This window comes from Mesitornis unicolor, unplaced genomic scaffold (genome assembly GCF_000695765.1).
Source record: "Mesitornis unicolor isolate BGI_N332 unplaced genomic scaffold, ASM69576v1 scaffold31456, whole genome shotgun sequence".
NCBI classification, from domain to species: Eukaryota; Metazoa; Chordata; class Aves; order Mesitornithiformes; family Mesitornithidae; genus Mesitornis; species Mesitornis unicolor.
In genome coordinates, this window is record NW_010193837.1 from 18,809 (window position 1) to 40,857 (window position 22,049).

Consider the following 22,049-nt stretch of genomic DNA (forward strand, 5'->3'; position numbering starts at 1 on the left):
TACATAGATACATATATGCAAACACATACATGTATATATGCTTACATGCACAGATATATACATTCAAAATATACTGCATTTTTGCTTAACTGTTTTCACATTTCCTGATCTGTGAAGTTGCTACTTGGGTTACATAAGCATACTCCCAAAGGCACTCCTTAATTCAGTTTTCCATCAAAGTTATCAACTGAGACTAACCCTTACCACAGCATTGAGTGTCCCTATGTCAGAGATCCTTCTATCTATCTATCTATCTATCTATCTATCTATCTATCTATCTAATCTATCTATCCATCTATCCATCTATCTATCGTCTATCTATCTCTCTATCTACATACCTACCTATCTATGGTAAATTCAACTGTGAACATGTGTAAGCACATGTGGAAGCAGCAGCAAATTTAAAAAAAATGAAAACATTGCTGAAAGCAAGTAGTAAAAGTGAACTTCTAGCCCTGAGCACCCACAGGGACAGCACATGTAGTGAGCAGACAGCTGACACCTTACCTGACAAGTTCAAACTATTCTATGAGTTTATGGTTCTGTATTATTAGAAACTAACAATCACCTGTCAGTGCAGCTCCAGTTTCCCATTTTCTCATTTCATTTCATTTTTGGCCTGAGGAAGTTCTTCAGAGCAACTCTAAGAGCAACAGCATACACTTAGTCCTGTGCTGGCCCATTAGCTACAACCAGGGATGCTTCAGTATTCCCTGGAAGCAGGGGATACTGACAAAATTAAGAATGTGATTTTCCTGTTAATGATAGCAAATAAATCAGTTGGCCACATAAAGAACATCTATTTCCTCTGCAAACCTTGCCTCAGCTACATTCTTGCTGACTCATGCAAATGATACGTTATTTGTTGTACACATCTGTGCTTCCTCAAATATTTTTGGAATATTGTAGGAATATACTTATTTTATCATTGCTTTCTGCACTAGTCTATATGGCCTTAATCTTATTATCCAATCCACTCTGACTTCTTTGAAAATCAACAAAAATAGTGTAGGCCAAAATAAGACAAAAAAGTCTTCATAAAATTTTACCAGGCACTGAAAATGCATTTTATCTGTTGATAAGCACATTGTTACAAATAACTCACATCATATGCATTTTAAATTTACCACTGCAACAGTAAGAAATGTACAGCATACCATACAGATTTTATGTAATGTGTTCATTGTGTTCATAGTTTTTCAGGGTGTGTATCAGAGAAGTTAGGTTTATTTCTATACAGCAGATGAAATGTAATGATCCTGGAGAAATATGGAACTAACCTTTCTGAGAAGAAAGTGCTGAACTAAAATAAATGAGATGGGACTTGGCCAGCTTTTTTATGCATTACTTAATGTAGAGCTCTGCAAAATATATTTTTAGCTGCACAAACTCCTGGAATTTTAGCCTTTTCTAAACAGAAAATCAAATCAGTAAGTAGGGATACATTTTCCTCTCCCTAAATGCTGATAATTTTATCTCTACCAAATTCTATCCCAATTGTTCTAATGCTGTCTGTGCAAGCAGGCAAACAAGGTTCACAGCTATATACAGAGTCTAATGCTACTTGACATATATTGCCAGAATATCCTATGAAATTATTCTTTCATCCATAGCAAATGAAAAATAGCATCACCTCAAAACTGTATGTATATCAAATAAGCTTTTGTTTGTCTCTTATCTACAAGCTCATGCAAGTAACAGCGAGACACGAATCTTCTGTCTTTTGCAAGTGTGATCTTAAATTCGTGTAGTCTTCATGGGCTTCAATGGAGGACATGCCGTCTTACTCTCAGTTCCCAAAAGCACACCCTCGCATCTCTCTTGTTCCACTGCTACAGTTTGACACACAGCTGAGAGCTGTTGTAGCAGCTACACCACCAACAACAGGCACAAAATGAAGGTTTAGCTCCCACAGCAGTTCAATTAGGAGTATTCTCATCAGACTGTGCATTTATTTCATAAGTTGCTTCCAAAACAGTTTTACCCATGAAAGGTGGCAATGTAAATACCTAATCCTCTTTATGCATACTGCAATCTGCTTAATTATGTTAACCTCTGTGTTTCTTTCCCCACTGTGGAGTAACACCAGCAGTTTACTTCTTAAAGAAAAGTATTTAAAAAGTGGTATTTCCAATTTTTCACTTACTGCTTGAAATGTGTTACTCATAAAAAGCTCACTGCCATAAACCTTCCTGCAGAGATCTGATAGTTACAGCACTTGCTTGCACTTACGTATAGACCAGAAACACAGAATCACAGAATGGTCAGGGTTGGAAGAGACCTCTGAAGATCACCTCATCCAACCCCCTGCTAACATGTTAACATAACCAGAGATTAAATAGGTGTAATTGTTAAGGTATGGTAAAAAGGGAAATCAGTTAATTAACATCCTGTAATTGGTTTCCATGATATTAAACTGGTTGTCTCTGAATCAAATAATTTTTCCCAAAGTTGCTTGTGTCAAAGTCTGAATGCTCAGGCTTCCCTAGTTCCATAATTTTTCTCGCCTTTCAGCATACAAGCGTTAGAGGCATATCAATGAGGAATATTTACAGTGTATGCAGCATGGCTGATTTGAAATCTTGGCATCTGGCTGCTTTCGTGATTGCATAGATGCAAAAAGACTCAAAACCTTGCAGACTGTTTGGCTAGCTGCAGTGATAAATACCAATTAATGGTAAAATACTCCCCTGCCATGAATGCCTTGAGCACTGCTTCCAAAATACCATGCCTTATGCGTTGCACTTGTCCAAAATAATGCAGCAGCTCTTATTATTAGAAGGAAATATTTGCCCACTACTTTCAGAAAGTCTGTCAACTTCATGAATCATCACGGAAGGAGTGGGAGGACTTGAGAAGTGCTGCAGCAGAGGAACATTGGTCCCACAGAAACATCAGATACCTGTCCGGAGAAGAGATTTCCAGCAGCAAATGGTCACCTCTGCGTGGGGCTAAGGAGGACGCAGATGTCTGACCTCCCTGCCTGGCCTCCCGCATGGTTGCTCGTGCAGGCTTTGACAAACACCATGATTAGGAGCCTGCCCTAAATGTTGGTGTGACTGAGATGGATGAAAGGATGGAACGTGAGAGGAGAGGTAGTAAAGACTTCTAAGTACAAATCTTTGTTTGTTATAAGAGAGTAAAACATCCACAACAAAACTATAGCAGGATGTTGGCAACTCAGACTCAGGCTGTTGCTGTTTCAAGGTAGACTAGTTGTCTTAATATGAATTATTTTTTAAGGTAGGTAGGTAGGTTGCACTGGATTTTTCTGCAGTAAGACTCACTAAACTTTTAACATGCATCTGACATGTGTCTTGCTTTTCACTGGTAAAATGTTTAAAAGATTCTGCCCTTTTTTGTCTGGGAAGTAGCATATTTACAAGATAAAATCAGTACGTACCTCAGGATACACTTATTTGTCTGCTAAACCCCACAGTTGTGGCATGGTAGACAGAAGTGCAAAGGTGTGGATTACAGCTATTGAGCAAAATCTCTCAATGAATTTGAAAAGAAATAGAGACACTGTGGATTTCATTTTTTTCCCACCTCAGATGGGTACTTCTGATTTAATTTCTATTCTGGCAGTGTGACTAGTGCGTGACTGCAATGTATCATCCAATCTAATGTGATGCATCAGATCAATGAATTTGAACACCATGATGTTTTAGATGTATTCTGCAAAAACAACAGTCACCACTTCACCCCTTGTGATGAAGCTAATCAACAGCAGCTCATCAGGTCTTGCAACATGTTCCTAATTCCCAGAGGAAGCCAGCAGCAGCCACAGTCACTTGAAGCTTCTGAAAGGAAATTCAGACCCTGTTAACTAAATCCTCAAGCCAGAGAAACAGGCAAGGCACTTTTCTTGCAGAGAGGTTGTGAGTAGAATGAGGAAAGACTTCAGTCTGCAAAGCTGGTGAAAAATAGGTAACATGAATTTTGCTGAGACCTCTGAGCACCTCACCAGGTCATTCTGCCATTTCTGAATTTCTAGCCAGTAGCCTCTTCAGATTCAGGTGCTCTCAGAAAGGCAGAGCTGCCTAAATACTCTGGAGAACACTTGAAGCTTGTTTGTAGTGAGACCTGTGAGCACATATACTCTAACAAAAACAAAAGCTGAGTCACTGCTAAGCATTACTGTGGGATGGACAATGTAGCAATTGTTAAGTGCATATAAAACTCAGTAAAACCAAAATGCAAATGCATTCACAGTGTTATTATGAAAATTTAAATAGTTGGATAAATATTTCTGTATTTGTTGAAATCTGTAAAGGTTTGCACAAATATGTACTCATTTGGAAACCTGCACAACAATTAACACAAAATAAATATGATTAAAAGTTTAAACTATAAAGTAAGGTATGTACACAGATCTTCAAATTTTAATTTGCAGCTTCCATTCAATATCCATTGATCTACTGCACAAATTAAACGTTTCAATCCTGGGGATAAAAAAACCCAAACAACCAAACAAAAAAATCCCAAACAAACAAAACAAAAACATACACAAAAACCTAGAAAAAATACATTTTGTAGCCAACACTTCCTCCTTCTTGAAGTGATCTCAAGAACAGACCATATATAAAACCCTGCCTGTTCTTCGTTGGATGGACAAGCTCTTATTTCCCTGCCAATTTCCTGCTGCCTCTCCTGTTCTAAGATTTTCCCACAACTACTTCAGCATCTTATATTGTCACAATGAAGTGCAAAGCATTCATAACATCTTAGCCTAAATCACACATTTTTGTTACTGAGAGCTTCAGCTAATACAAAGTGCTTTAACCTCGATCAGAGGGAAACACAGCAGAGTGAAAAATCTTTCAGCTCCTGTATGGGATTCCTACGAGTGCTCACAAAAAAAATGAAGCTCTCATTGCATGAAGCTACTCTCAAGTACATGTTACAGTGCTCACGCTTCTAATTTCACTCAGGAATGTCTTCTGTGATATTTGTAATCCAACACTAAATTCTACATGTCATCCTTATTTTTATAGTGTGCTCTGACAATGACATCTTACAAGTACTGTTAAAGTAGATGCATTTAATAGTAGTGGTTTTGATACTAAGAAACCTATGCAGACTTATGAGTTTTAAAATCTCTATTTTTACCCCCTGCTAACACTTATAGTGGACACAGCTAATTATGTTCTATGCCTTGATTAACTGCTCATCAATGTGCCACAAACATGTTTGGATGCTGTGGTAAATTAAGCCTTTTGTACACAGGTCACAATCAGCATCTTGCCTATCCTCCAATCATTTATTTAATCAGATGAAAAATACTGTCAGTTATACAAATCAAAGCTACTGTCAGTCCTTTTAAAACCTTATTGACCATTAGTAACACTTCAAAAGTCTTCTGTGGAAAACAATCTTTTGTCCATTTACACAATAGCTTTTCTATTCTTTTATGAAGTGTAAACACCTCTGTGTAATTTTAAATAATAACAGAAAACATTATTATGAAGAACAATTGACACTATCACCCATAATGCTAACTTAAGAGTTTACAAATATTGATAATGAAACAATTAGGTAAGAACATAAAAAGTGTTGTTCTGGCTACTTGCTTAATTGCTTACATAGGTAGTTCATTCTGTGGTGAAGGTACTTCAGCTATATAATGTGAAATACAGCACAGTGCTTGAGATGAAATATATACAAATCGAAAGAGGGAGACGTACACAGAAAAGATTTATAAGATACAAGGCAGCCCCTTGGCAGAGCTCAGGTACTTATTATCCTGTTCTAATGCAGTCCTCTTTATCCACCTGACTGTGCCTTACGGACATTTTCAGTCCAACGTTGTGAATGAAACCAGCAGATCCGCTAGAAACAAACTCCAAACACTTCATATTGGTTGCCCTGATTGCCAGCTCTCAAGATTTCCTTCATTTCCCGAGGGCTATTTGGAAAAGGCATGTGTTAACTTCAGGGGACAACACACTGGCAAAATACCATGCTTGGCATTGAAATTATTGTGTAGGAATACATTTCAGATTATTACCTGAATAACATCAAAATAAAATCAGTTGGTTAATTACATTAAACCTACTTCAAATAAAAATACTGAATGGCAAATTGGAATAGACTTGACCTTGACTAACAATTTTTTTTTCTGAAAGGTGGGCTCCCAGCCAGGGCTAGCCTTGCCAACTCAGCAAAGTGAATGGAGCCAATGGATACAGCAGCCTCCTCCAGAGGGCCAATAACTCCCAGACAGGTGTCTTGGGAAAGAAGTAATTACTTTTTGCTTTCCTTAAAGAGAGTACAGAGATGGAGTATCAGTGACTTGCTTAGATTAGACTAAACAGACTTAGGAAAAATACACATACACATCCATGCATGGTAAGGAATCATACTGAAATTACCTTTTTACAGGATTATAAAAGAGGACAAGTCCTATTGTAGACTGGAGCAACTGTTGCAGGATATGATTCTGCAGAAGTAAACATGAAAGGTCTATAAAATTATAACAGCATCCATGAATTAGTCTTTTGACATTATTCCTGAGTCTATCAGATTATGCAAGCTCAGTGGAGAAAACTATTTTGTTAGACTACAGAAACATCTGCCCTGTATTTAGCCTGAAGCACTGAATGCATTCACTTCCAGGTAAATGAAACAGAAATTTTTGAAAGCAGTTTTGCTAACAATAGAATTACACCAAAATCTGAAAAAAAAGAGTACCACATTAATGAACTATCATTATGCTGTCCCAACCTTCTTGTCCAGTTTATTTTTGCCTTTCCTTGACTATGGTACCTTTCCTTGTATGGTAACTGTGCCTGTAGAAGACCAGCAGAAGAGAACAAAATGTACTGGTGCAAACCAAGGGCCCAGTATTTGGATTCCAAAAGTGGCCAAAAGCAGTTACAAAAGGCAAAATACATACATATCTGGAAATACATATTTCTTGAGTCTCTTATGTTTTGTCTATATAGTAATTCCTAATGGGCTTCTTCCTGTAAGACCTGGATGAGTTTATGTCCAGTCTCCCCTTGAATTCAAATCAACTTCTCACTGCCACAAAATCATTTGTCAGTTTCTCTGGTCTATCATGCATTGAGAAAAATCACCTCCTAAGACCTGACTCCCACTGATGATGTCCTCTAATTTTTGTCACACATATTTCCTTTATCCATACACAACAGGCAGTATCTTAGTATCCACTTATGGGCAGTAGGGAGAAGAAATAGGGGTGTAAAAAGCATGAAATTCCTAAATCCTCAGCTCATAGATTGGGCAGTGGTATGGACTATCACTACTACAGTGAGCATAATGTGAGCTCTTATTGTGAGTATTCAGCTCAGAGTCTAAAAAGCCTACACCCCAAAACCAAATTGGTAAAAGCCCGTCAAACACTTTAGGCAACTGAGCTAGAAATCATTTACAGGATGGTATGGACAACAAATCCCACAGTTAACAGGGTTGATTGCTCTAGTAAGGTAGAGCTGTATGACATGCGGTTGTAGTGGACAACACTGTTTATTCCCAGTCATTTTCCTATGTACCATGGCAAATAACAACAACAACAACAGCAGCAACAACAAAAACAACAACAACAAAGTATCAGCATTTATACTGACTTCACTATATTCTGGATCAGACTTCTGATAATCATTTTTGAAACACTGCAGCATCGATTCTTAAATCTAACTCAAGGAGTGAAGATCAGCATACTGCCACCCATATCTGAATGTACACTAGCTGGCTTCTTGTTCTGCTTCAAGTAGACAGAGTTTCTTTGGATATTAATTTTTCTGAAAAAAAAAAACCAAAAACTAAAACAAAAACCATTTTATGTTACTGCAATAGGTTAGTTAATGGCAGTTCCTGAGCCATAAAAATCCTCCCAAATAGCTACTATAGTGTTTTGTGGGCAACGTGGTCCTAAGTTGGTGCAATAAACTAATTAATCTAAAAAAATAACAAAGCTGCCTGCCTTCGTTTTTAATCGCTGCTACATGACTATTAAAATCAAGTGCAGTTCAGTGAAGAGATCTGTATTTTATAAACAATGCATTTTTAGAATCATGGCATTGAGTTTCGTTTTACGCATTTCCCTTTAGTCTGTGAAATAATGGAGTGATACAATGCAAAGTGACAGATGATCAAATTGCCTAGAAAGCTCCTCACACAGAGGCAGTATTCCAGTTTTAAAGACCACATTGCTTAAATGGCTGAAGTGCAATGCTCAAATGAAATTTAAAGTTCTCTGTAAAACTGAGGAACAGATTAAATTTGAATAATTAATTTTAATGTTTCCATTTATTTTCTTGTGCATTAAAGTTTAATTTCCTTCTATCTTTTAATGCAAGAAATAAAATCCAATTCCCAGAATTCAGTTCTTGTTTCAGTCAAAATGAAATGCAGAGGCTCAGGCAATGTGGGAGGATTGCAATGTAAATTGATTAGCCACAATTTCCACCTTCTGAGTGAGCTTCCATAATAGATGACAGATTTTTTTAAATCACAGAGTTAGATGTTACTCAGCATGACAGCATTTATTTCCAGTTGCTCAACTTTTTCCCAGAATGCTATTATTCCATTTGATATTTGACTTTTCAGAGGGTCAAAAAGTAAAACACTGTGGCCCTTTGTCAACTGTCCTCTCTTACCCTGATAGTGGGTGTCATTATTGCTTCATCAGAACTACAATCAGATAACATTTTATGACATTTTACTATAACAGTGGAATGCAATCTGAAAATTTAAAAATTATAGTGTAAAAAGGAGAAAGATTGCACCCTCCCCATATGCATCTGCAGAGTTATAAAGTAACTCAGATGTGCAAATTCTCAAAAGACTCTTCCTTCATCTTCGTGTATTTTATTTATGATGTATATTTTAAATGGAAAATTATCTTAGAATTTAAAAAAATTATTCTGCATATATATAGAGTCAGATTGCCTTAGCAACACAAAATTACACACAGTAGGGTGGGGAATAAAGAACATAAAGGGAATCATGTTAAAACTTGCTGATGATAACCCCCAAATAACTCTTAAATTCTCATAAAACAGATTTAATTTTTAATATCAAAAGACTTTGTAGGACTATGATTTATTGCCGTGAACCTTGGAAAACAAGACTTTTAGGCTCCTCTCAAATAAAAACAACCCCTGTGATGTATTTCAGAACACAAAGCAAATCTTACTGTGGTCCTGCAATTTATATTGAGGTACATTTGCGGGAATTGAAAAGAATAAATGGTTTGGTGGCACATGCTGTGAAAAATGGCCAACAAGAAATAACTAAACTGGTGGCTGTTTTAAAGCGGCTCAGAGGGATTTTTTTTGTCTTCCCAGTGGAGACAGATCTGCAGGTCGGAAAGAGGAAAGCTTGAATTAGGAGCAAAATAAATGTATCATTCATTTTTCAGTCATCAGGCACCTCTCTACTGATGGTTGGCTATCACTCCCATTAGCTCATTTTGATTTGCCTCACGTTCTCCAAATGTGCGATCCATCACTGTTGTGATGTCCACATGTTTTGACTGAGGTTCACTTCATTCTCTGTACATGCATTAGCAAGCAACATACTCATATGTGGAAGAAAATCACAGTATTTCCAGAGATCCTGTTGAAATGGATGAAGAACTTTCCCAGGACCAGTGAGAGACACTGAAAACAATATGGCTTTTTTCTGTGGTGGACCTGTGTGCCACTTACAACTACATGACTGCTGTGCTCCAAGGCCCTTATTGAGTTTGGAGGCATCTATGCTTTGTCAACTCAGTTGTGCACTGAGTTTTACAGTCTCAACATTGCCATGTAAGTTAGCTAGGGAGTCAATAAACCACTTTCTAAAAATCTCTTATTCTTTGGCCCCATGAAACAACATCAGCTGAAGCTGTTTGGTACCTATCCAAAAAAGCAAGTCTTAGTTACTTCTCCAGCATGCTACTGAGGTTTCTGAAAGTTCAGGATGTTCAGCATTATGCAGGAAAACACAAAACTGAATCCACAGTATTTGCAAACCTGGTATATAGCAGCATTGAGTCCAATGTAACTGAAGTATAAATAAGACAAACTGAGCAACATCCCAAAGTAAAGTCAATAAAAATAAACTCAGATAAAGGAATACACAATGAGGATCTGTTCCTACATTCATAAATACTGTATCATGCCTTTGTAGTATTTCTGATGTTGCCAAAGGGAGATCATTAACCATCTGCAGCAAGGCCTTTCAAAAATATTCTGATAGTTTTCTTCTTAATATTTCTTAGCTGTAAACAGTATTGCTGTGTTATATTTCTCCTTACCTCTTAACAAAGATGACCCATTAAGATGAGTCTGAATATTTTTACTTTTGACATTAGAAATAACAGATCTCTGTTTTTTACAGAGGTGTTTTCTTTTTACTAGCTATATATAGAACTAACTTCTAATTGTGAAAATATTTTTCTGCTTAATTATACAACAAAGAGAGGCTGAGTTGAAATAGGATTAATATATCTTATGGTTAATTAAACATGAAGCTTCTACGAAGAACACTTCAGCAACAAAAGCAATTAAGACTTGGCTATGTATATGACATAATTAGGCAAGAAGTTCTTGTAATTCCAAGAACTAACTTTTAAAGTATGCATTGCTTTAAAATAACCCAATATCTGTCTTATCTTAGAGAAAAGTATTGAATATCAGCACAAGCACTGTCAACTCAGATATCATTTTAGTTCTGTCATGATGTTAAAGATGAACTATACATTAAAAAAACATATCTCCATTCTGAGAAAATTTGCCTTAGTTTCTACCTTTATGCCTGCTAAGTCTCAGCTCCTTTGAGCAAATGTAGTCACAGACAGAAACCCAAAATCAGTGAGAAAATTCCAATGAGAGCTTGCTGTGATGATCTACATTATAAATCTCAAGATGCTCTTGAACAAGATCCAGATAATTCAAGAAATGTTTAGTTGCAGTATTTTTGTGTCCACTGTGATTTCCCCTTTAAATTCTCTTTCTTTCTTACCTTTTCCGCTAAGATTTTTCTCTTATGTCATGTTTTCTGACAGGGAAACTGCTCTTGCATTACTTGAGGATCAAGCAGAATGAATGTTATTAAGCAGAGTGGAAAGAGGGTCTTGAGCAACACATTGCTGTATAGACACACTTGAGTTAACATGGAAACGAAAAATAAAAAACCCAAGGTATTAAGTATTCTGCTGAGACAAACAATCAGCTATGATTGGGACGTTATTAGGGAAAAATACATGAGGAAACCAATGAATAGGCTGAGGTTCAGAAACAGCAAGAGAGATGTCCATATCTACTTTATGTGATGCTCTAACATGCTGAGATTTGACTGTTTCATTTTTCTGCTTAGCATTTTAGTGCTAGGTGAATGTCAGCCTGGTTAAGCACGTTTCACCCTCCCGTGAAGAAGGCTGCAGGGTAGTTTGTTGCCTTCTAATTTAGATTAATTTGAGGTTCCTTTGCCAGCACTGCTTCTTTGTGTTTGTGTCTCAACTTCATTATTTACTTAGCAAAAAAGATATGATCTCTGTTCATCATTTGCCAAGTGAGGATTCAATTTGCCTCTGTCTACTTTACGTAGGGAATAGAATAAGAAAATGGAAAGCAGATTCTGAGCAAACACGTTCTGAAGTCAACCAGAATCTTATAACGTCACTGCATTTTTATAGTGGCATAAAGACTGAAATCATACAAATGCAATATTGAGAGGCCCATATAATGAAGAACAGCTTTCTCAGACCTTTGTATATTTTAATCACAAGATCTTGACAGATACATGAAGAAAATATAAGTGTCTTGCTTAGTCAAGAAGTAATGTTTGGGAACACACATAATAATAAAAACAACACAGTCCATTTAACAAAGCATTGAGCTATCAGAAAACAGAAGTAGACCCAGTTCCACTCCACTTTTTCGCTTTCACCCTGCACTGGTGTTGAACTCATCTGTTTTTATGTTCGGTATATATTTTGCTTAAAGGTACTTGACTCTGTCAAGGTCGCTTAATTTCTCCCTGTCATCTGTATTTTCTTTGTAATTCTTTTGCCTTATCACAACAGAAAGCATTGTGGGGCAACAACTGTGTTCAATTGTGCTTGAGTCTAAAACTAAGTCAGATGTAGCTATGAAAACAATGGACAGTTTTATTAGGAAATAGTGGACGCTATTTTGAAACACTGCCATAGAAGACAAAGGCACAACTAAGAAACATATTTGAATCCTTTCCTTTTGTATTCCTGACCAGCCAATTTTGTAGCCATTTTGTTATTTTAAGAGAGGGCAAGGAAAATACGGTTTTGTTTCACAGACAGAGATAGAACACTTTCAAATTGGTGGAAATGATAGCTAGATAAGACAGGTAGGAAATTAAAATAAGAAAAAACTAACATATTTCCATTAAAATTTAATGCATGCCATTTTCAGAAGGTGCTGCTATTGCCATCAAGTAAGCACAAAATTTCCACTGTAAATACACAGTAACAAAACATACATCAAACTCAAATCCTATGTACATCATAATTCAGAAAAAACAGAGATTTTTCACTTACACTTCCAGATTTTTTAAAGCAAGATCAAAACCTGTTTTTGTAATAGGAAATGGGTCATTATTCAATTTAACTTTCATCTGCAGGGGAGTGATACACAGATTAAAACTACAAGTCTGTAAGGGAACTGACAGTGCTCTCTTGCAATGGTTCAGAGCTAGACATGATTCAACAGTTTATGGAAACTTCTCAAGTAATCTTTGTTAGTGATGATGAATTTGTTATGTTTCAAAGAACACTGAGTTAACTCCTCATTTTTTACTGAAGACTTATAAGAGAGAGTAGGGAATATAATTCACTGAACAGAGTAGTGCAATGAAACATTTTCCTCCTATAGCTTAACCATAGCTAATTTACAGTTCTGACAGACTGTGTACCTGTGTATGAAGGTGTTGTCATACAGATTTTTATTCCAGGAAAAAAACATGCTGTATCTATTTGTTGCATATTTCCTGGACACCTTGCAAGAAAGGGCTTCTATACTCTACCTGTCCTTCTAAAAATTTCTTTGTATTTTCCCAGAGTAAAATACATTATTCTACCAAGGTTCTAGACTTTGCTACTTAAATGATAAAATACAGCCTAAATACAGCATTGAAAAGGCAAAATAAACCCGGATTTTATACTGTCTTATTAAATTTCAAGGGTTAAATTCAATTACCACTATAAACATTTCCATAAAATGAATTGCAGAAGAAAGCTTTGCAAAGTCAAAAGCAATTTAGGAAGGGCAGTGCTGAAATGCACAATTTAGTAACACTATTAATGTGAATAATACATTTAACTTGAAATGATTTGAGGGAGAAACTGGGTTAGAGGGTGACCTCTGGAATGGCCATCAAATATTTGCTGGCAGGTAGGAAATCAAGGCATACCTCTTGATACCATTTCTCTAAGCTATGTGTTTGGTAGTAGTGTTAAAAAAGCATTGGCAACATAGAGATCAGAGTTTAAAAAAAAATAAAGAAAAAAGGGAAACAAAGATAAAAAGCTTGCTGTTCATCTCAAGCTATGCACTGTCCTAAAAGCAAATAATGATCATCTAGTTATAAGCTTGTCTGTAATTTATGGGCAAGTGAAGAAGTCAGTATAGTGTATTGTTTAGCATTCTAGCTTAGGCAGTGAAAAGTAGGTAAATATAACTGTGTGCAATTCAGAAGCCACTATCTTTCTTTACCTGCTTTTGTCTTTGACTAAATTACTCAGAACTATTTGCTCATTACTACCTTATTCTACCACAGGCTGCTTTTTCTAGGAAAATTTACCTGCAGTGAGTTTCTAGCAAAACATGGAAAAGGGAAGATACATATTAAAAATTTAATCACAGCCTACCCTGTTATGTTGCTGCATCCTCTGAACTATCAGACTGTAAATATCTTTCAGTATCCCAACAAAAAGCGTATCACAAAGAAAGGTTGATCTCTACACAACTTGACTTTTGCCATCTGAAATTTAAGAACCCACTTTTATGTTTGTGAGAAATCATAATTTAAAAACAGTACCAACTTTGCATCTGAAGAATGAGAGAGACTTTTTGTTGCTGTACATGTAAAGGACATTGAATCCATTCCTGATCTGTTGGTGATGGCTGTGGTTTATCAGAGCTGTGGAGAAAGATACGTGCCCTTTGTTTATAATATGTTATAACTGAGTTTACAATTCCCATCAAATACTACTGCATCTTTCAAAGACAATACAGTAACAATACACTGCTTAGCAGTTCAAGCCTTCAAGTAGACATGTGATTTTGTCATTATGTTAGTTACTAGATTGCTCTTAAACTAACATTTTATCCTAGTCATAGCATCACAGAATGGTTTGGGTTGGAAGGGACCTTAAAGCTCATCCAGTCCAACCCCTGCCATGCACAGGAACACCTCCCACCAGACCAGGTTGCTCGAAGTCCCGTCTAACCTGGCCTTGAGCACTTCCAGGGAGGGGGCATCCACAGCTTCCCTGGGTAACCTGGGCCAGTGTCTCACCACCCTCACAGTAAAGAATTCCGAGTCTTTCAAGTTCTTCTTTAATTAAGATGTTGTTAAGCACTTCCCCCCCTCCCCCCCAAGACGGTGGGTGTGAAAATAAAATATTTAAGCTGGTGGCTAGACAGAAACCATTTATTTGGTTACTTTAACCAGTACTGGTATTAATGCTTGCTTTGCTAACAACACAAATCAAAAGATAATTAAACAATTCACATATTTTTCTCCTTATGAGTTGTTTTCAGCATTTATAAAATGTTACAGTATAGTGATTTCTGAACTATTAAGACTCTTCAGAATTAATTAAAATAAATAAATGCATACAACAAAAATAAAAGGCAGAGGCAGGTGCAATAACAGATGAGAAGTTAAACGATAGACAGAAAACAACATTTCTTTTTTCAGTGACAGAAAGAATGTTATTTTTAAAATAAAAAAAGCTTAGTGAACCAATTTAAGATGAAAAATAATGTTCTCTTTTCATATTAAAAAAGAGATGGATTCAACTCATGTAACTTTTGTCATTCAGAAATTAATCTTCTAGTTTAAGCTAATTGTCTATCTCTCTCTGTGGCTAACAGAGTAAAGGCACATCTCCAGGGTCATTCATACAGAATACTTAGGCATTTATTTAGGGTAGGATGAATTATTCCCTGAGCATGCTATCCTCTTTCCATTATTTATAAAGGAGCCTAAGCAACTCATTAAAAGTAGGTAATTCAAGATACCTATAAATGATATATGTAAACTTTATATATAGAATCAGTAAAACTAAAAATTGCTGTAGTTTACTCCCTTTGCATCAGGTTTTTTATACATATATTTATATATATAACCAATAGTGAAATGTAAAAAAAAAAGTCATGGTTGTCTCTCCAGGCTCATATTAGCTGTTGTAGAGAGGTGGGCTTTGGTCTCTTCTTAAATGTAACTAATGATAAGACAAGAGGAAACAGCTTCAAGTTGCACTAGGGGAGGTTAGATTGGATATTGGGAAAAATCTATTCACTGAAAGAGTGGTGAAAGCATTGGAAGGGACTGCCCAGGGACGAGGTGGATTCACCAGCCCTGGAGGTGTTCAAAAAGTGTGTGGATGTGGCACTTCAGCACATGGTTTAGTGGCCATGGTGGTGTTGGGTTGACAGTTGGACTTGGTGATCTTAGAGGTCTCTTTCAACCTTAATGATTCTGTGGTTCTCTGGTCTGCAGGAGGCTGCTGGAGCTGACGTAGCATTAGACATGGTTACGCTCTGTCTTCTCTTAATCCTCATTTATCTTAGTATTTAGACAATTTCAAACAACTTGTGTTGGTGGTGTAAAGCACAACACATGCAACTGTCAAGTTTTGTAAATACCACAGAAATGTAGCACAAAGTCTACTTTCTATAAGAGTATTCTAAACCTGTGTCTATTTTAGCCTTTAAATAACAGCTCTTTCCTTTGATTACTTAGAAGCTCAAACATGGTAAAAAAATGCTAGAAAATGAAGATAAGTAGATCCTATGATGGCATGAAACTTTGTAGATAGAGATGTTTTTGCATTTATATAACAAAAAGTGAATAATTACTTGGAATACAATTTTACCTTTGTTTTCAAAGAAGCAGCTCTGTGATGTAAAAAAAGATGGTCATGCATTACACTGAAATTCAATTGCAGCACTGTGACAATTGTTTTCTAATGGTGTTGATGAAAAATCTCAATAATATTGTCTAATACTGGAGATGAGGTTTGCAGAGAAATACCCGAACTAAATTTATTACACTACTGGCTATCATCACTTTTTAAAAGATGTGTAGGTATTTAAGAGTTGCTTTGCCTGTCTTCAAACAATATGCTATATTTATCAGCAACTTTTTTGTTCCCTAATAGTGCTTAGCTGATTCCAACATATGCAACCAGCAAGAGAAACATTAAAATAAGAAATTGCTTGTCACTCTGCTCTACTAGTTAAGGGAGGCATGTTTTTCTCAAATAATCTGAGCTCAATGGTAACTATTTAAACAAACCGTGGATAAACTGTATCAGGTTTATCACTCATGAACATCAATCTGCAGAACTTTCCACCAGCCTTGCAGCAAAATACAAGGTAAGCAACCAGATGAAAGTAATTTTTGCAGTGAGTAAAGTGCTTTAAATCTTCAAGTACAACTAAAAACATAAAGCTACTGCAATGCTGCTGGTGACCTGAAGATAATATGAAGATACAAAAGAACCTCAGCAGGCTTCCAAGATGGGCATCCTTTTCGTCCAGCTGTGCGCTGTAGAGGTACAGGCCTTCAAAAAACCCAGCACATCACTGCTTTTAAGATAAAATACTACCAATAACCCAGTACAATTAGAAAGTTAGAACTAGGATAACATACAAATCAATCTATGCAAAGGAGATGGTTGGGGAAGGAGAAGAAATTTCCAGTTATTTGGAGACACCAAATGAACTGAGGTGCCTCAGCTCCAAGAAATATTGCAGAGGGTGGTAGATCAGGGAAACAGCATCAGAGAAATTACTTGTTGAAGCACCAGGTGAAGGACAAACAAAGAAGAGCATTAAAGGTGTTGCTGTTCTTATTAGGCAGTGAGAGAGAGTGGTAAATCAATACAGGGACAGATATGGCATCTGAAGATGTATCAGAAATAAGGAAATATTTTAAACCACCAAAACCTAACTAACAGAAAATACAGAAAAGACAGTTTAAGGTGCTGTCCTGATTTCATAATTTATAACTGCAGAAAAACTTATTTAGAGTAAGGATTACAGAGCACTGGCACAGGCTGCCCAGTGAGGTTGTGGAGTCTCCTTCTCTGGAGACATTCAAAACCCGCCTGAACGTGTTCCTCTGCAACCTAGTCTAGGTGACCCTGCTCTGGCAGGAGCATTGGACTGCATGATCTTTCGAGGTCCCTTCCAACTCCTAATAGTCTGTGATTCTGTGAAAATTAGTAGTAGAGTGGGAATGGACTGTGAAGAAAGTGTTAATTTTTTTGAATGATAGTCTCAGCCAGGAAAATGAGATACAGAATGGTGAAAATCTATTTACAAGAGCAGACACCCAGTAGTAATAATCAGTAGGAATAATTTTAAATTTTTATATTGAATTTATGAATATTTATAGCCTCAGTGCCTTATCGTGGGCATAAGGTGAGAAGTTCTGTAATGCCTCCTTTCATGTCAAATAACAGAAGAAATGGGGAGTGAGGTGATGGGCTGGAATGACAGTCCTACTTTGTATCCAGGAGGAGCCGAAGTACTCCCAAAACTGGCAAAGCCACCTGGTCATGGTAGTTCAGCGAAAGATCCTGGGAAAAGTCTGTGAACTGGTTCAAGATAGCAAATGATGCTAACAAGCAAATCAAAGTAATGAGGGAAAGGAACTGCCTTGAAAGAAAGCAAAGTTTAGCCTTTTCTTTCTTTTCTCAGTAACTAACTTGAAATGTTTTACCTTGTTTAGTTTATGCTAAGTTTATACATAATTATGGGAAGCAAACCATTACTTTTTTTTTTTTAATTTCACTTTCTCATCTACACCCACTACAAATCATCAGTGCAGCACCATCTCTAAAGGCATGAAGAGAGTGCCCTTGAGTAATCACGTGGAGGGATTCAGACCCAGATTATGACTGAGCTGGAAAAGTACAATTTTGGTCATCTAATCTCATTAGTATTCCCTCATGTCACATACTTCCATTATTAATGATGGTGTTTGCTGTAGAGGTGTTTGTGTGGGGAATCCGGAGTTCATAAGTGGTTAGAGTCTAGATCACACAGATTTTGAACAACTGCAGCACCAATAAGGTGAATAGTATTCTTGAATCGTAAAATTCACTGTTTCTGTGAAGAGCCACATAATATGTCATATTTCCATCTCTGGAGCTAAATTATGGATGCAGCAACCCCGAACACTTTAAAACAAAGAGTATAGTTGTTAATGGCTGCATTTTTAAATACAGAGAGGATTCAGAATTTTTCTGAGAGAAAATTGAGTAAAATAACTGCAGCTTATAATGGAGAAGAATTTATCTCTAAAGTTCATCCAAATGTGCTGTGAACTGCCCGTAAGTAGTAAGTAGGATTTATGCATGATGCAAACAACATCTTTCAGCAGCCATTATCACAGCAGGCACTCTGAGATGTATGCCAGCAGACAAGCTTTTAAACAGAGGGACAGTTGATAGCAAGAGTATTTGGGTAATTGTCCCCCAAAATAAGTGTAAGTCAGAACAGATCTGTTCAAGTCGTCCACATACCAGACATAAAACCAATCATTTTTAAGGGCATTTAGTAGGCTTTTATCTAATTTTATATGCTTTCTAGTGAAAATTATAAAAGATAAACCAAATAAGGCACGTGGAGAAAATTCAAAAGTCATGGAAAGCTAACACTGTGAAATACCATATTGATAAGGCAGCCATTTCAGCAAAATCCAGAAATCCATGTCTTACTTAATTTAAGCATGTTTTAGGATACTATGGATTGGGTTAATTCTTTGTAATATGTAATTGCTAAGGGAAAAGGACATACAAATAAATTTGCTTTCACATGCTTTTCCTTCCAAATGTGTCTTTACTGAATTCTATGAAAGCAGCATGATGATAAAATTGTAGTCAGTGTGTTAAAAGGTTACAACACAATATTCCACATTTTAAAGAAAAAATAGAGAACTATCAGCAAAGAGAGCAACAATGAATGGAGAAATTTAAACGGCAGGCGTGTCTTTCTTACAGGATTGTTACCTAAACTTGAAGCATGTGAGTCCATCTATACTCACAGACTGAATACAGAATTACTAGTTTGTAGTAGAAGTTAACAAGCAGCTTAAGTACTGATAAAACAAGTGGGTTTAATGCCTCATTTTTTTTTATTTTTTTTTTTTCCCAAACCAGAAATGTTTTGATGCTCTTCTGGAGAAATATTATCAGTATAATCACTTTCAGAGAAGGGTAAATTGGTCATATTTCTGTGAAGTTCTGAACTCATATCATAGTCCCATGACAAATGAACTAAAAGATGAATATTTTTTCACAACTTTCTTTGGATCAGATTAAAAAAGAATATCCCTGATACTTCAAGGACTTGGAGAGACTGTGCAAGTGGTCAGACTAAATTTGGAGGTTCAGGGAGGTTCAAATATGGACACATTTAGAACAGAATGGAAAACTTTAGAATATAAGAATTACCTCTGCAACCTCTTGCCATCTGTAGTTAATTAAAAATGCACTGTCACCCACAGGAGGAATAATGCACCACAGGATATTCCTGTGAAGTCTCTGCACACCCTTAGTTTCTTTGTATCACTGATGGGGCTAAAACTGGCTGTGAAACATCTGCCTCTCTTTTATGTGGAGAGATATTTTCATCTGCTTCTCCACCTCAGAACACAGCAATAAAATCTTCCGCGCCAGAAGTTAGTAACAGCTGTTTCAACAAGCTCCTCTAAAAAACTTTCACAAAATCCAGGATCTTCAGTTATTCAAAACCAAAATAGACAAGGCAACTGCCCCTTCCTTTCAGTATTTGTGTAAACCTATGAGAAAATATAGCAATTGTATGGCTAAATTGCTTGGCAACTCTAGGTAAAAAAAGCTAATATGTCATAATTTTTATGTGAAAAGATTGCAGGGGGTTAGTAGCCATGTCTAGTACTATTGAGGCTTCCCACTGAGAACTGCACTGCAAACTGGCAGCTGACTAAAACCACCGCTATTTTCAACAGTTCAGAAAATGTAAATATGTCAGTGACAGGTCAAATAGGCTTCCATACCAGTGATTTATTGCAGTCTTTCACATTAACATATTACTGACTTGTATAAATCACTCCCAGGCTGAAAACAACCCCTGTGCACAGCTTTATAATGAATTTGCTAGCTTCAGAGAGAAGTTGGAAGGTAGTTTTGAGCAGTCTCATCTAGACAAATAGAATTCCTATGGGTCAGAGTTGCTAGTGTGCGCAAAGCTAAAGTAAATACGCTTTTCCAAGGAGCTTTGGAAAGACAGAAGGGAAACATATCAAAAGCAAGCAGTGAAACAGATCTGCAACTACTATTTGCATCCATTAACAAAAGAAAATTAATTGCTGCTGGACAACTTCTGAGTCTTGTCTAGTGGAGGTGAAGGTTTCCTTGAGCACTATTTTTTGAGGCACTTTCTAGGGTTCTTGGTACCAAGGTACCAAAGACTTGAAGATCTGTGTGGGTTTTCATAGCTTCACCTCCTACATGTGTCAGAGTTCAGATGGTTACTCTCAGAAATTGAAGAGTATGAATATAATCCTAAACCAGTCAACCAACTCCATACCTGAAACACAGAGAAGATAAACATTTGGGAATATGTATGTGAAACTGTACCTGCAACCATTGTGACTGATCATTGTGGCCAGAGGTCCAGGCATTAACTTTGCCTTGCTTGTCCAGCCGGGCTTTTCTGGGCTCCCAAGCGAACATGTCCATGTTGAGCGTGCGGAAAACACTGGAGGCGGTAATTTGGAAATCCTGTATGTGTCCTGATTTCATCCCCAGGGGTTCAGAGCAGCCTGGAACAGCAAAATATTATCTGTGACACTACATTCTTATTTTTGTAAGAGATTTGGGTTTTCTGTTATGGAAAAGAAAAACGCAATTCTCAAAGAAAAGGCTTTAATCAAGAATATTGTTGGAGTAACTTGTAAACAAACAAATGAAAAATGCCACTTTATTTCCACATTACCTTGGAAGAATCAAAAACAAGATAGAGAATTTAGCTTATTTTATCCTAGCATAAATTTATAAAGGCAAGCAAACAGAATAGATGACTTTCGTCTCTTCTTGGTTTTATTTTCCTGTCCAGAAGCTTGCTATCATTTTCTCTATTCAGTTTGATTTTATCATGCTTTTATGCCATGTCACAACAACCACGTGTTTGCCTACTCAGGAAACATTAATTTTTCTTAAAGCCACTGCTGAAGTAAAATGTTAAAAAGCACTGAGCTCTTCTACAATTTTGAATTACTTGACATCTAGCCAAAAACTTAGAAAGCACCAACACTCACTGACACTGTGTAAGACTACAGAAAAACAACTGAACGAGGGATAATGGTAGGAGATAATTGCTTAGGAGAAATTGAGAATTAATGGCTTATTTGTTTAAAATGAGTGGATGCCCCACATAATTGAGGTATTTTGATTGTAGTGAAACATAGATTTTTGGGCTTTTTTTGTTGTTGGGTGTCCATTAAAAGAAAATAAAAATAAAAATTAGTGACTCTATGATCCTCTTGTACACTGCTAACACAGAAGGTACATTTGGACCTGTAAGAGGGCAGAAGGAAGCGGACAACAGGAGAGACATCCTTTGGTAGCAGCACTGCAGCAACAGTACTGGAAGTTAAGGGAGGTATATGAGCTGCGTGGTTTCAAGGTTTAAAAAAATACAGGAAAGAGAGGCAAGCCAAGTGGTGGAGAGCGAGCAAGAGATCAGGAAAGGTGGACATATGGCTCAGTGGCGTAATGTTTGATGCTTATTTAAGAAAAAGGTGAAAGATGGAAATATAAAAAGAAACCATTTTCTCAC

At 36.7% G+C, this 22,049-nt stretch overlaps 1 protein-coding gene across 1 annotated transcript in view; it reads right to left on the reverse strand.

Moving 5' to 3' along the window:
- LOC104543082 (EGF-like repeat and discoidin I-like domain-containing protein 3) overlaps positions 1-22,049 on the reverse strand; it is a gene marked incomplete at both ends in the record, with an annotated part of 41,976 nt that overhangs the window by 14,031 nt on the left and 5,896 nt on the right. Inside the window, one exon of the mRNA XM_010187592.1 lies at positions 20,849-21,033. Coding sequence (XP_010185894.1) covers positions 20,849-21,033 — 185 coding nt within the window. The remainder of the gene's footprint in view (positions 1-20,848; positions 21,034-22,049) is intronic.